The sequence below is a fragment of the Microcaecilia unicolor genome, chromosome 4 (assembly GCF_901765095.1).
Source record: "Microcaecilia unicolor chromosome 4, aMicUni1.1, whole genome shotgun sequence".
In the NCBI taxonomy this organism is placed as follows: Eukaryota; Metazoa; Chordata; class Amphibia; order Gymnophiona; family Siphonopidae; genus Microcaecilia; species Microcaecilia unicolor.
Window position 1 is genome coordinate 52,254,721 of NC_044034.1, and position 15,215 is coordinate 52,269,935.

The 15,215-nt window shown below is 40.9% G+C and overlaps 1 protein-coding gene across 1 annotated transcript in view; it reads left to right on the forward strand.

Annotated features, from left to right (window-relative positions):
* CFAP300 (cilia and flagella associated protein 300) overlaps positions 1–15,215 on the forward strand; it is an 83,144-nt gene that overhangs the window by 47,336 nt on the left and 20,593 nt on the right. The window contains exon 5 of the mRNA XM_030199360.1: positions 10,992–11,164. Within this exon, the coding sequence (XP_030055220.1) occupies positions 10,992–11,164 (173 nt within the window). The remainder of the gene's footprint in view (positions 1–10,991; positions 11,165–15,215) is intronic.

Genomic DNA, 15,215 nt, shown 5'->3' on the forward strand with positions numbered 1-15,215 from the left:
TCAAGGGGCAGGGCAAGACCACAGGAGCAATTGAAGGGAGGACCTGCAGGAGTCCCTGGAGGATTGCAGGAGGAGTTCGAAAGGTGGTGGCCCCGCAGAGGAGTGACACTATAATAGATTTCCTTAGTGACTTCATTCTAGTTATTAAAGTAAATTTCATTCATGTTATGATCACTGTTTCCCTGCAGACCCAATATTGCTACTTCTCGTACCAAGTGCAGAATTCCACTAAGGACTAGATTTTAAATAGATCCCTTCTAGTCGGTTCCTGGACCAGTTGCTCCAAGAAGCAGTCATTTATTATCTCTAGGAATTTTATGTCCCCAGCACTCCCTAAGGCAGGGGTAGGCAACTCCGGTCCTCGAGAGCCGCAGGCAGGTCAGGTTTTCAGGATATCCACAATGAATATGCAGGAGATAGATTTGCATACCATGGAGGCAGTGTATGCAAATCAAGTTCATGCATATTCATTGTGGATATCCTGAAAACCTGACCTGCCTGCGGCTCTCGAGGACCGGAGTTGCCTACCCCTGCCCTAAGGTAACATTTATCCAATCGATATTGGGGTAATTGATTATGGCTAGCATGAAAGATGAAAATTAAGGTAAGTGAATTTTACCATTCCTTTGGTTTCAAGCCTGATTTTGCTGGGGCCGTTATATTTTAGAACAGAGGTTGGCCAGTTGATTGACACACGTCAGTATCAATCAGTGTCCAATGTGATGAAGTTAGACTTTTTGAAAATTGTTAATTGATATTTTTGAAAGAGAATAAGTGGAGGTTTTTTTTTTTTTTTACCAATGATTGAAAGGGAGAGTGTGTTGTATTTACAGTGTTCCTATTTAACTGAGGTCTTTTTCTCCACTTATTTAATTTTTTCTCCTTTTTTTGGCTAGCTCCCACGTTGAACGATTAGTAGGATTTATTTTCAGGTAATTGAAATTGTCCATTATTATACTGTTGTCAAATTTGCTAACTTTTATAATTTCTGTTAACATTTCTTCATTTGTCTGATCATTCTGGCCTGGCAGACAGTAGTATAGGCCTATCAGTACTCTTTCCCTTCACATATGAAATTTCTGTCCATAAAGATTCCACATTGCTATCTGTTTCTTGCAGAATTATTTCTTTTGACTCAATTCCCTCTTTAACATATAGCATAACCCCCTCCCTTCCAATTTGATCCACTCTATCATTGCAATATAATTTGTACCTTGGTTACAGTGTCCCATTGGTTGTCCTCCTTCCACCAGGTCTCTGAGATGACTGTTATATCTACCTCTTCATTTTGTGCTATATACTCTAACTCTCCCATTTTATTTTTTAGACTACTAGCATATTTATACAGATATTTCAAATTGTGGTTTCTTCTTGAATCTACAAGCTGCTTAGAAGTTGAAAGGGGTGATTTGCAACCTTTACTCTGCTCTCCCCTTAAACACTCCTGCCTTTCTTTCACCTTTGTTGAAACTTCTCTATCAGGATTTCGTAAATGTCCTGTTTTGATAGTATCCTTCAACAATACTTCACTAGGAACCATGCACTGTTGAGCAGCTGTTGGCTTTCTCCCCCCCCCCCCCCCCCCCCCCCCCCCGATCTAGTTTAAAAGTTGCTTTATCTCCTTTTAAAATGTTAGCACCAGCAGCCTGGTTCCATCCCAGTTAATGGAGTACATCGTTTCGGACCAGGCTCCCCCTTTCCCAGAATGTTGACAAGTTCCCAACAAATATAAATCTTTCATCCCTGAACCATCATTTCAACCACACATTGAGACTTTGGAGCTCTGCCTGCCTCTTGGGTTCTGTTGGTGGAACAGGGAGCCGCTGGAAATGGAAGACCTGGACCCCTTCTGGAAGACCTGGATCCCTTCTGGCTTACGGTTTGGCCCTTGAAATGAGGCATTTAACGAGGCATGATTTTTTTGTCTGTTGTGATTTCGATCTTGCTTAAGACACAGAAATTACTACTACTACTACTATTTAGCATTTCTATAGCGCTACAAGGCATACGCAGCGCTGCACAAACAGTCCCTGCTCAAAGAGCTTAGAAATCTTCCATGTCATTGACTAATGTGCAGGTCTGGAAGTTTTTCGAGAATTTGTGTGCCGAGCAGGCACTGTCTTCTTGGAAGGCATAGATTCCTGACATCTTAGTTTTTTTTGTAGCAAGGGCTGTCAAAGTCCAGGTGACTGCCCTTTCCAGTTTTGGGGGCAAGATGAAGGGCTTCTTACTGGCAGTGCATGGGAGGTTGTCTGGTTTCTGAAGAGCGTTGCTCATTTATGACCTCTGATGGTCCCCTCCTTTCCATCCTGAGACCTAAATTTGGTCCTTTGTATGCTCTCTGGGGCTCCCTTTAAGCTCTTAAGGTGCACCTCAATTAAGGACTTTACTTTCAAAGCAGTTTACCTTGTGGCAATCACTTCAGCTCAAAGAGTTTTGGATTTGCGAGCATTGTCCTTTTGGGACCAATTCCTCTCCTTTTCTGAGGATTCAGTGTCTATCTGTCAAAGGTGGTCTTGGCATTCCATGTGAACCAGTTTGTTTGCCCTCTTTTCCTGGAGGAGGGGTCCAATCCCTCGACCTGGAAACTACCCAAGTTAGAGGTACAGAATATGTTGCTCCACTACTTGGAGGAGACCAATGAATTTCGTCAGTCCGATCATCTCTTCGTTCTGTTCCATGGCCCTATGAAGCGTTGGATTGAGGTGGCCATAGACACTATCTTTTTTTTGTAGAAATTGACTGGTGCATTCAGGTTTGAAAGCCCACTTGATGAGGGTTCAGGCGACCACGTGGGCAGAGACCTGGAAGGTCGCTCCGGAGGAGATCTGTAGGGCGGCAACGTTGTCACGCCATTCTTTTTTGTGAAGCATTACAGGTTGGATGTGCTTGCCAGGGCTCGCTCAGTCTTTGGCAGAGCTGTCCTCAGGGGAGCTTTGTCTTCCCCCATGCAGTAGTTCTTTTTGGATACATCCCACTTGTTCAGAATGTTGCAACCAGATGACAAGGAAGGTGAAATTATGTCTTACCTGATCATTTCTTTTCCTTTAGTCAGCTGCACCATTCTCAAGCTTGCTCTCGGTGTGCTCAGCTCTTTCCTGTATAGTGAAAAAAAAAAAGAACCAGAATAAAGATAATGAGAGGAAACAATAAGCTCATTGTCATGTGGTGGTATGCTCACTTGGTTATCATTGCAGCTGCATTGGTTGATGGAGCATGGGTGTGTATTACGAAGGGACATAGTGGAGATATCTTTGAGCACCAGCAGGTTATACCGGTGAGTTCATTGGAAAAGGCCAGTTTTTTCTCTACTTCCATCTGCTTATAGGAGGGGATAATACCTGCTTCTTCAGAATGGTGCAGCCAACTAAAGGAAAGGAAATTATCAGGTAAGACATAATGTCACCATTTCCCTGGCCTGTTTGTGAATCTAAATATTTATATTTGTAGTAAATTATTGACTTCTTGGCTGTGATGAACCAGTGTGTTTAACACTGCCACTCCTGCCATCACTTGTTCTTTCATTGCAAGTGTATGGCATCTCACGAGGACTCTCTTATAATATTTGGCTGAATTACTCAATGAGCCAAGCATACTTTTCAGGGGTGGTATCGCAATCCTCATTAATCCTTATTATTTTTTTAGTTAATTTTTTCATTAGTATTTACTTTCAAGATTATTTATTTTAATCAAAAATCATTTTTATAATCATCCAGCCAAAGCCATTAAACATACATCTCTCTGTCTCAGATTTCTTCAGATTATGATTTAAAGATAGTACTTAGCTTTTTTTAAAGCTCTCAAAAGTTGGAGACCAGATGTCACCGACATAGATCCATGTTTCGCATTTCCACGTTGTTTCAAGGTAGTCTTCTATAAAAAATAACAACTCTTAATAGGTGGCAGTACTACTATGTCCCAATACATAGCTTGATCGTTACTAACCAAAAGTATCTCTGACGAGCGACGTCTAAAATGGCTGCCAGTACTTCTCCCCAGGGTTTTATAACCAATCAGTTTTCTCTCAATGAGGCACCAATCACAACTCAGGAACTGAACAGCGCATTTAATTTCAATCAATGAGATCGATGGGCGTCTCGGAATTATTAAATGAGTGTTTGCCATTCAATTTCACAATTTAGCCCATATGGTTCTACTGTATTTAATGTGAAAATCCAAAATTGCTCTTTAAAATTTAACACTTTTTCAATGGGGGCAACTTTAGCCCCATCGGTGGCCACTCTATATATGAACACATTCGAAATATCTCATATATATTCCTCTGAATTTTTTCTATCATATATACGTATCTGGAAAAGATACTTAGATGATATATTCTTCATCTGGACGGGGACACAGGAGAAGTTATTAGAGTTCGTTGAATGGATAAATTCTCTTAATGAAAATCTAAAATTTACAGTTACATTTAATCAACATCATATCAACTTTCTTGATATTCATATAATAAAACATAATGGAGTGATTGTGACATCGCTTTACTGTAAGCAGACAGATCGCAACAACTATCTTCATTATAATAGCTTCCATCCTTACCACTTGAAAAACAACTTGCCGATAGGTCAGTTTTTGCGATTGCGGAGAGTCTGTTCATCTCTGGAAGGTTATAAATACCATGCCAGAAGTCTTACGAATAAAGTTTTGGAACGGGGACATCGTGTAAAGACTATTCAGAAAGCATATTTGAGAGCACGATATACTCCCAACGGGAATTACGTTTGACTTACAGAAGCCGTGAAGAACAAAATCGGTTGGTCTGTATTCTACCATATTCTTCTTTGGCTAAATACATTGTACAAATTATTATGTCCCATTGGCATATTATATAAATGGATGCAGTGTTTGAAGAAAAGTCCTTCTCAAGAACTAGGAATATAGGAGAGAGATTGTCGTGGAAAAGGCTTCATCGACTAGTGAGACATACATAGTAACATAGTAGATGACGGCAGAAAAAGACCTGCATGGTCCATCCAGTCTGCCCAACAAGATAAACTCATATGTGTATACCTTACCTTGATTTGTACCTGCCTTTTCAGGGCACAGACCGTACAAGTCTGCACAGCAGTATTTCCTGCCTCCCAACCACCAGTCCTGCCTCCCATCACTGGCTCTGGCACAGACCGTATAAGTCTGCCCTCCACTATCCTCGCCTCCCAACCACCAACCTCTCTTCCCCCACCTGCTCCGCCACCCAATTTTGGCTAAGCTTCTGAGGATCCATTCCTACTGCATAGGATTCCTTTATGCATATCCCACGCATGTTTGAATTCCGTTACCGTTTTCATCTCCACCACTTCCCGCGGGAGGGCATTCCAAGCATCCACCACCCTCTCCGTGAAAAAATACTTCCTGACATCTTTTTTGAGTCTGCCCCCCTTCAATCTCATTTCATGTCCTCTCGTTCTACCGCCTTCCCATCTCCGGAAAAGATTTTTTTGCGGATTAATACCTTTCAAGTATTTGAACGTCTGTATCATATCACCCCTGTTCCTCCTTTCCTCCAGGGCATACATGTTCAGGTCAGCAAGTCTCTGCTCATACGTCTTGGAACGCAAATCCCATACCATTCTCGTAGCTTTTCTTTGCACCGCTTCCATTTTTTTAACATCCTTCGCAAGGTACGGCCTCCAAAACTGAACACAATACTCCAGGTGGGGCCTCACCAACGACTTGTACAGAGGCATCAACACTTCCTTTCTTCTGCTGATCACACCTCTCTCTATACAGCCTAGCAACCTTCTCGCTACGGCCACCACCTTGTCACACTGTTTCGTCGCCTTCAGATCCTCGGATACTATCACCCCAAGATCCCTCTTCCCCTCAGTACCTATCAGACTCTCACCACCTAACACATAAGTCTCTCGTGGGTTTCTACTCCCTAAATGCATCATTTTGCATTTCTTCGCATTGAATTTTAATTGCCAAACCTTAGACCATTCTTCTAGCTTCCTCAGATCCCTTTTCATGCTTTCCACTCCCTCCCGGGTGTCCACTCTGTTGCAAATCTTAGTATCATCCGCAAATAGGCAAACTTTACCTTCTAACCCTTCGGCAATGTCACTCACAAATATATTGAACAGAATCAGCCCCAGCACCGATCCCTGAGGCACTCCACTACTCACCTTTCCCTCCTCCGAGCGAACTCCATTTACCACCCACTCTGTCGTCTGTCCGTCAACCAGTTCCTAATCCAGTTCACCACTTCGGGACCTATCTTCCGCCCATCTAGTTTATTTAAGAGCCTCCTGTGGGGAACCATGTCAAAAGCTTTGCTAAAATCTAAGTAGATTACGTCTATAGCACGTCGATGATTCAATTCTCCAGTTACCCAATCAAAGAATTCAATGAGATTCGTTTGGCACAATTTCCCTCTGGTAAAACCATGTTGTCTCGGATCTTGCAACTTATTGGCTTCCAGGAAATTCACTATCCTTTCCTTCAGCATGGCTTCCATTACTTTTCCAATAACCGAAGTGAGGCTTACCGGCCTGTAGTTTCCAGCTTCTTCCCTATCACCACTTTTGTGAAGAGGGACCACCTCCGCCGTTCTCCAGTCCCTCGGAACCTCTCCCGTCTCCAAGGATTTATTAAATCTTTAAGAGGACCCGCCAGAACCTCTCTGAGCTCCCTCAATATTCTGGGGTGGATCCCGTCCGGTCCCATGGCTTTGTCCACCTTTAGCTTTCCAAGTTGTTGATACACACTCTCTTCCGTGAACAGTGCTATATCCATTCCATTCTCAGGTGTAGTCTCTCTCGGTCCTTCTCCAGGGTTTTCTTTAGTGAAAACAGAACAAAAGTATCTATTTAGCAAATTGACTTTTTTTCTTCATCATTATCTACATAGCGGTTCGCTCTATCTTTTAGTCTCACAATTCCCTTTTTAGTCTATCTTCTTTCACTAATATACCTGAAGAAATTTTTGTGTCTCACACAAAATGTGACCATTGTCAATGGTGTGGAACTTCAATAATAGGACCGATATGGACTGATCCTCAATTACACCGCAAGATTACTTCCGTTACTGATTCAGATTGTTCCACCAAAATGGTGGTGTACGTTGTACAATGTCCTTGCAAAAAGGTCTATGTGGGACAAAGTATGAGACCAGTAAAAGTTAGGCTTACGGAACATAAATCAAGGATCTTAACTAATAAGCTAGAGGCTCCACTTGTACAACATTGGGTAGACTGTCAACATTTGATATCAGACCTACAGTGGCGAATTATTGATCAGATAAAAGAAGGGTGGGAGGGTGGTGATATTGAAAAAGTGTTAAATTTTAAAGAGCAATTTTGGATTTTCACATTAAATACAGTAGAACCATATGGGCTAAATCGTGAAATTGAATGGCAAACATTAATTTAATAATTCCGAGACGCCTGTCGATCTCATTGATTGAAATTAAATCAGCTGTTCAGTTCCTGAGTTGTGATTGGTGCTCCTCATTGAGAGAAAACTGATTATAAAACCCTGGTGAAAAGTACTGGCGGCCATTTTAGATGTCACTCGTCAGAGATACTTTTGGTTAGTAATGATCAAGATATGTATTGGGACATAGTAGTGCTGCCACCTATTAAGAGTTGTTGTTGTTTTTTATAGGAGACCACCTTGAAACAGCGTGGAAACGCGAAACATGGATCTATGTCAGTGACATCTGATCTCCAACTTTTGAGAGCTTTAAAAAAGCTAAGTACTATCTTTAAATCATAATCTGAAGAAATCTGAGAGAGAGATATGTTTAATGGCTTTGGCTGGATGATATATTATAAAAATGATTTTTGATTAAAAGAAATAATCTTGAAAGTAAATACTAATGAAAAAATTAACTTAAAAAATAATAAGGATTAATGAGGATTGCGATACCACCCCTGAAAAGTATGCTTGGCTCATTCAGCCAAATAGGGGCGAGTACGATTATCTGATAGATCCTACTATGACTTCCTGATCTAATTGATCTTTAGAGAAAATAGACTGATACAAAAAAGCTGAGTATAATTTGATTTATATAATGAACCAACAGGCGGCATTTTTTTCTGTGTTAAACACTAACTGATGTTCCATCAGACAGTTAACGACTGACTCAAGACATGCTTGAAATGGGGTAATAGATGGAGAGAAGGGAATTGGTTGGAAATATCAGGAGAATGTCATTGGCATATAAAAAGATTAAGATTCCAAAAGACTGAGTGAGAGCTGCAAGAGGGCTCAAAAATAAGTTAAAGAGAAGGGTCGATCCTTGCAAGAGACTGTACTATAGATTTCTTCTTTTGGAGACAAAATCAGAGGTAATAATCTGAGAAGTACGTTGTGATAAGAAAGAAGTGAACCAAGAGAGAACTTGACCAGAAATACCAAAAGATGATAAACTTGAAAGCAGAAGGGAATGGTTAACAAGGTTAAAGGCAGCAGAAACATTCAAGGAAGCAGCTAGGATAATCCTATGACGATCAAGATGAGAATGAAGCTTATTGAGTAGAGCTGTCACGCTAAGCTCAGAATTCAGTGCACTTTAGTTGAATGGCTCCCAAAATAGCAATAGAGTAAAAAAAAATAGGTAAGCTAATAGTTTGAAGTTTTGCATAAGTACATAAGTAATGCCATACTGGGAAAAGACCAAGGGTCCATCGAGCCCAGCATCATGTCCACGACAGCGGCCAATCCAGGACAAGGGCACCTGGCAAGCTTCCCAAACGTACAAACATTCTATACATGTTATTCCTGGAATTGTGGATGTTTCCCAAGTCCATTTAGTAGCGGTTTATGGACTTGTCCTTTAGGTAACCGTCCAACCCCTTTTTAAACTCTGCTACGCTAACCGCCTTCACCACTTTCTCCGGCAACGAATTCCAGAGTTTAATTATACATTGGGTGAAGAAACCTTTTCTCCGATTTGTTTTAAATTTACTACACTGTAGTTTAATCGCATGCCCCCTAGTCCTAGTATTTTTGGAAAGCGTGAACAGACGCTTCACATCCACCTGTTCCACTCCACTCATTATTTTATATACCTCTATCATGTCTCCCCTCAGCCGTCTCTTCTCCAAGCTGAATAGCCCTAGCCTCCTTAATCTTTCTTCATAGGGAAGTCGTCCCATCCCCGCTATCATTTTAGTCGCCCTTCGCTGCACCTTTTCCAATTCTACTATATCTTTCTTGAGATGCGGCGACCAGAATTGAACACAATACTCATGGTACTGCTGCTTTAAATGTTAACTCTAAAGATGGGATGTAGGCTTGCTGTTTTAACAGGTAAGCTCCTAGGACAAAAATTTATATCCCCTCTTCTACTGGCTCATATCATTTCATAAGCAACTTTCTTTATCACCTATGACTGTAATTGGCTAATAACAGAACTGTTCCTTCTACCCTCATTCTTTTCAAAGCATTCATGAAGGCTATTTACGAGCAAGTAGTTTGTTCAAGTACAACATAACAAGCCTCTTTAAACAATGTCAAATAAATCCAATGTAGTATTCCATAATTACAGAGATTGTGGGTTAGTAAATTGCAGTAAGCAGTTACTGCATGAATTAATGCACAAGGATGCTTCCGGTGACCCATTCCAAATAGTGAGATGTATTACCCCAAATAATTTTATTTTTCAGATAGTGCATTCATGGTATATATTTAGAAAGATAGGAGGTCTTTACTATGGTACACTCGCGTTTTTAGCTGTCACTAAAAATCAGCTGGCGCTAAATACCGAGACACCCATTATATTCCTATGGGCATCTCAGCGTTTTAGCATGAGCCAAAAAGCTAGCACACCTTAGTAAAAGACCCATTTAAAGTGTAATGTTGCTTTGTAAATGAAAAAAAGCATAAAATATTTGCTTTTTCTTGGACCATCTAGAAGGATACAGAGAGAGTTAAAGTAATGTAGATAAATTCTTTGGGCTGAAAATTGCTCTTCACTCAGTGGCTAAAAGTATGCATAGGTTTCAGAGCATATGTACTTGTAGGTAAAGGGAAACAGAATAGGACACTGGATAGGACAGGAGGAAACTGTCAAGTCAGTGTGCTCAGGTTTCTTTTTACTGGTTTGGCTACTTGGTTTTTCTTCTAATAAGTTTGCCTCTTATGAAAGTAATGATTGGGATCAATGTATTGACACAGAGGCCGAGAGTGAAAAAGCCTTCAAATGAGTGTGACAAATGAGGAGAGGAGTAGCCTAGTGGTTAGTGCAGTGGACTTTGATCCTGGGGAACTGAGTTCGATTCCCACTTCAGCTCCTTGTGACTCTGGGCAAGTCACATAACCCTCCATTGCCCCTGGTACAAAATAAGTACCTGAATATATGTAAACCACTTTGAATGTAGTTGCAAAAAAAAAAAACCAAAAACCTCAGAAAGGTGGTATATCAAGTCCCATATCCCTTCCCTTCCCTAACAAGTAAGACTTGACATCTTTGTTAGTTCATGGCCATAGCAACAGTTGCTATGAGGTATATTTTCAAAGCACTTAGCCTTCCAAAGTTCCATAGAAACCTATGGAACTTTGGAAGGCTAAGTGCTTTGAAAATATGCCTCTATGTCAACTGCATATCATGGAATGGGGCAGGAAATAAGCAGGTAATGGGCATGAACTGAAAATTGGAGTTTGTTTATAGTTACAAAAAAGTTACAATACAGATAGCATGGAAGCACTTAACACCTCCAAAATAGGAGGTGGTAAGTGCATCCCTGCTGTCATACTATTTACTGTATGGTACAGGATTTTCCTCTGGGCAAATGCTGAGAATACCCTCAGCATTTACCACACAAACTTTGTAGCTACTGCAAGGTAATTTGGATACAAATTTTTAACTGCAAACGTTTACTGTACTTTAGTGAAAAAGCAGTCATAGATGACTTTCATACTGTGAAAAAATGTATGAATAATCAACAAATTGCAACAGCAGTATCTCTTTCCATTATTTGACATACTCATATATTAACTTTGTTTTATTATGTATTTCCCCTGTTTCATAAGTTGCTCCTTCTAGAAGAGTATGATAAATATGACATATTCAGCCAAGCTGATAGAGAAGAATTTCTCTTCTGTCTTTTTAAACACCTTTGTTTGGGAGGAGCTCTGTGTCAATTTGAAGATATGATTGGTCCTTACCTGGAAACTACAAGATCCCTCTATAAGGAGCTGGTGAGGTAAAGTTATTCCATTTAATTTTGTTCAAATGCAATCTCTGTTCATCACTATATTAATTTATTAAAGGTGTCTTGTACTAATGATTAGCTCATGCTGTCTGCCACACGGCCCATTTTATTAGTATGGGCCCTATTGTAGATAGCATGCACTAATCACTAGTAAAAGACTCCCTAAATTTGTAGTTCATCTATATAGTATGAGATGCCCCAGACTTCTGTTTTAGGAAGCAATGCTATAACTGGGTATGCACAGTTACATGCATCTTGCGTGCAGCACCTCTTGAGCACCCAAATGCAGTATGTAAGTGCTATGGCACGTAATTGTGAGGAGGTGTACATGTGGGTAGAGCATGGGCAAGTCATGAACGTGGCATCAACATACATTAACTTACAGAAAACTATATGGCACTTATAGAAAACTATATGGCACACCAAATTAGGCCAGCCAGAAATCTGCTGTAAGTGGGTGTGTGAAAATGTAGGCACATTGATGCCAACTTGTGCTAGAATTCTGTAACAAAAGCTTGGCATTATAGAATTGACACTCAATGCACAGCATCAAGGCACCTAACTTGAGGCACTAAGTTATAGAATTGCATCCTTAATGTTTTAACTGAAAAACATCTATAAAATGCTCTGTGCAGAAAATGTTTAAAAATTGGTCTTTTTTGATAAACACTAGAAAGATCCCACTTTCCATACTCACCTCTTTGAATGCCTGCATTGGATTCTCCACTCTCTTTTTACCCCTTTCTGTGCTGTCAACTCTTTAGCTGCACAAATATATATATTCCACTGGAAAAGATACTTAGCAGTGGCATTTTGTTTTTCGGTGTTTTCATGCTACACTAATATTTTTTACACTCAAATAACTCCTACTTAGCTGGAAAATAAACACCTAGGAATGGAAGCCTTATCTATAATATATGTCAAAATAAAGGTTAAGTTGGGAGTGGAGCAAGATGGTGGATTGCACACAGTAAGGGGTTAGTTCTATCTAGTGCACCAGAAGTCAGACTCCTAACTTTTGGTTCTCAAACAGAAGTTAAGTGCCAAAATGAGGCTGAAATGCAATTAAGCGCCTAAGTGCACATAGGTGCTATTCTATAACTTGATTCTTAAGTATTCTCTCATATAACTGCAAAGGGGGCATTCATATGGGCATTACAGCAATTTAAGTGCATACTTTATTAAATATTATCAGGTGCCTAACTGCTGCATTTAGGTGTGCCCATTTACACCAGCCGTAGAGCAAACATAAGTGGTGGCACTTATTTAGACACCTAGTTGCTGACTTACACTAGTATTCTATAATGTATTAGGCACACAAATTTGCTGTTATAGAATACTAGCTTAGTCCCTAGATTATGGGTGCCTAACCTTTTTAGCACCCTTTATAGACTTGTCCCCTAAGCATTACATGATTCCTTACTCTCTTTCTTCCCAGTGTTATGGGTAAAATAAAGGGTAGCAGCTGCAGGAGTAGAGCACAGTCTTCCATGGTATCTATCTGATGGATCGTTATGTGCAGCACTCCACCAAGGCAGTGTTAGCGTGCAATGAACAACCACTTGGAGAGCCAAAGGAACCTGACAACCTGGTGTCTTCCTTGGCTTTGTAGACATCATTAAGCTGCTGAACCCGGCCATGGGGAGAGCTGCTTGTACAAGAAGAAAGGCAACTCTGGCTGTTGATGTCAGAGAAGCTGCTGGTGCTGCGAGTGCAGCCACAATAGTGGGATAAGGTGTAAACCCTTCCCAAAGAGTATGGTTGACAGGGCTTGTTACTGGAGAATCGGGTTAAGAGGATAGTGGAGATAATGCAAGTGACTGAATTCACTCTTCAACTCCTGGCACTTATATCTTTGGATTCCATTTGGACTGCAGTCGAAGGGTTGGGTAAAGACACTGCCTCTTCAGTTTCATGCTCAGATTTTCTGCTAGGGTGGCTATACAGAAACAGGATTTAAAGTCTTTGTTTGGATGTATGAAGCAATGGAAACTAAAGCTGTCTGCATCATAACATAATTCTGCTGTAATGAAGGATAATTTTGCTTTTGCATAACAAAATTGAAAGGATGGAAAATACTATGGGGCTCATTTTCAAAAAAGAAAAATGTCCAAGTGGCATAAATCTGCATTTGGATGTTTTTCTCACAAAAATGTCCAAATTGGTATTTTTTAAACCAAATTTTAGATATTTTTCTATGAAGTCCTTCAGAAGTGCATTCAAATCACAAGGGGGCATGTTAACACTTGGATGTTTTTCAGCCATAATAGAACAAAACAAAACTGTCCAGGACTAAAACTAAGTCGTTTTGAGCTAGACTTGTTTTTATAATGAATAAGGCACAAAAAGGTTTCCCTAAATGACCAGATGATCACTGGAGGGAATCAAGGATGACTTCCCCTTACTCCCCAAGTGGTCACTGACCCCCTTCCACCCCCCCAAAAATGTGATTAAAAACATTCTCCGAGGACAAGCAGGCTGCTTGTTCTTACATGTGGGTTGACGTCCGCGTCGGCCTGGGAACCGGCATTTTTGCAAGCAAAATATTAAAAAATCTTGCCAGAGCCTTCTGGCGCACATGCAGCGCGCACCGCGCATGTGCGGCCAATTTCCCACCCATCGCGTGAGCATTTCCACTCAGTTATTTTTTTCTCCACGTTGAGGTACGGTCGAGTTTTTCCCCACTCCTGTTAGGCCCGGGAAAGAGTCTTTTTCGGTTTGAGGCTTTTGCCTTTTTTTTCTTTTCTTTTAGTAGAATTTATTTAAAAAAAAATAAACTTCCTCCGTAGTTTCCTTAGTTTTTTGTGCCCCTTTAAAGTTTCCTTTCTTTTTCGATGCGGCTGGCTTAGGCTGCATGTTCGGTTGTTTCCTTTTTTTTGTGCCCTTTTTTCTTTTAACAGGCACGATCAAGTCTTTTGATTTCGCCGAAGCCGTTTTTCTTTCCATGTCATCGAAGACACCTAGCGGTTTCAAACGTTGTACTCGGTGCAACCGGACCATCTCGGGTACCGATACCCATGTCTGGTGTATCCAGTACCTTGGGCCCAACCATAGCCCAGCCGCTTGTAGTCTGTGTCTTCGCATGAAGAAACGGACTCAAGTGTCTCGAGGACGGCGGCATCGACATTGAGGGACGCATCGACGTCAGGAGTGAAGGTAATGGCTGTAGAATGACCAACTCGTGCTGGGAGCAGTGAGGCTTCAAGTGGGTCTCCACCTGTATCGAGGCCTCCTGTTATGCAGGCCACCCGGGACTGACCTTCGTCAACCCACATGTGAGAACAAGCAGCCTGCTGTCCTCGGAGAACACCCGCTACAGGTATGTATCTTTGCTTTCTCCGAGGACAAGCAGGCTGCTTGTTCTCACATGTGGGGTCGATGTCTGCGTCAGCCCAGGAATCGTCATTTTGCAAGCAAAATATAAAAAAAAAAAGTTTTGACAGTCTTCTGGTGTGCGCGCAGTGCGTACTGCGCATGCGCAGACTGATTTCCCACCCGTCTCTTGAATGCGTTCCCTCAGTTTTCTTTTTTCCGCGTTGAGGTGCGGTAAGTTTTTATCTCCGTTCCTCTCAGGTCCAGGAAAAGAGTCTTCGTGTATTTTTTGCTATTTGTTCTTTCGTTCTTTCATTTTTTCTTTCTTTATTTGCTGCATTTGTACCCCACATTTTCCCACCTATTTGCAGGCTCAATGTGGCTTACACTATGTTGCAAAAGGTATAATCGTAAACAGAGTAAGAGGTATGGTCTAATTTAACATATTACTGTATAAGAAATTAGGTAGATAGGTCAGTAGAATTATTTACATGACACAAAATAAAACAGGTAAGATATAATGACCAATAGTGATAATGTGATTAACATAATCAAATTAGAAGGGATCAGTATTAGTTGGTTTAGATGTAGAATGGAATCAAGTCATTAAGGAGGATTTTTATTGTAAGTCTCTTCGAACAGGTGCGTCTTCAATTCTCCGAGGACAAGCAGGCTGCTTGTTCTCACTGATGGGTGACGTCCACGGCAGCCCCTCCAATCGGAACACTTT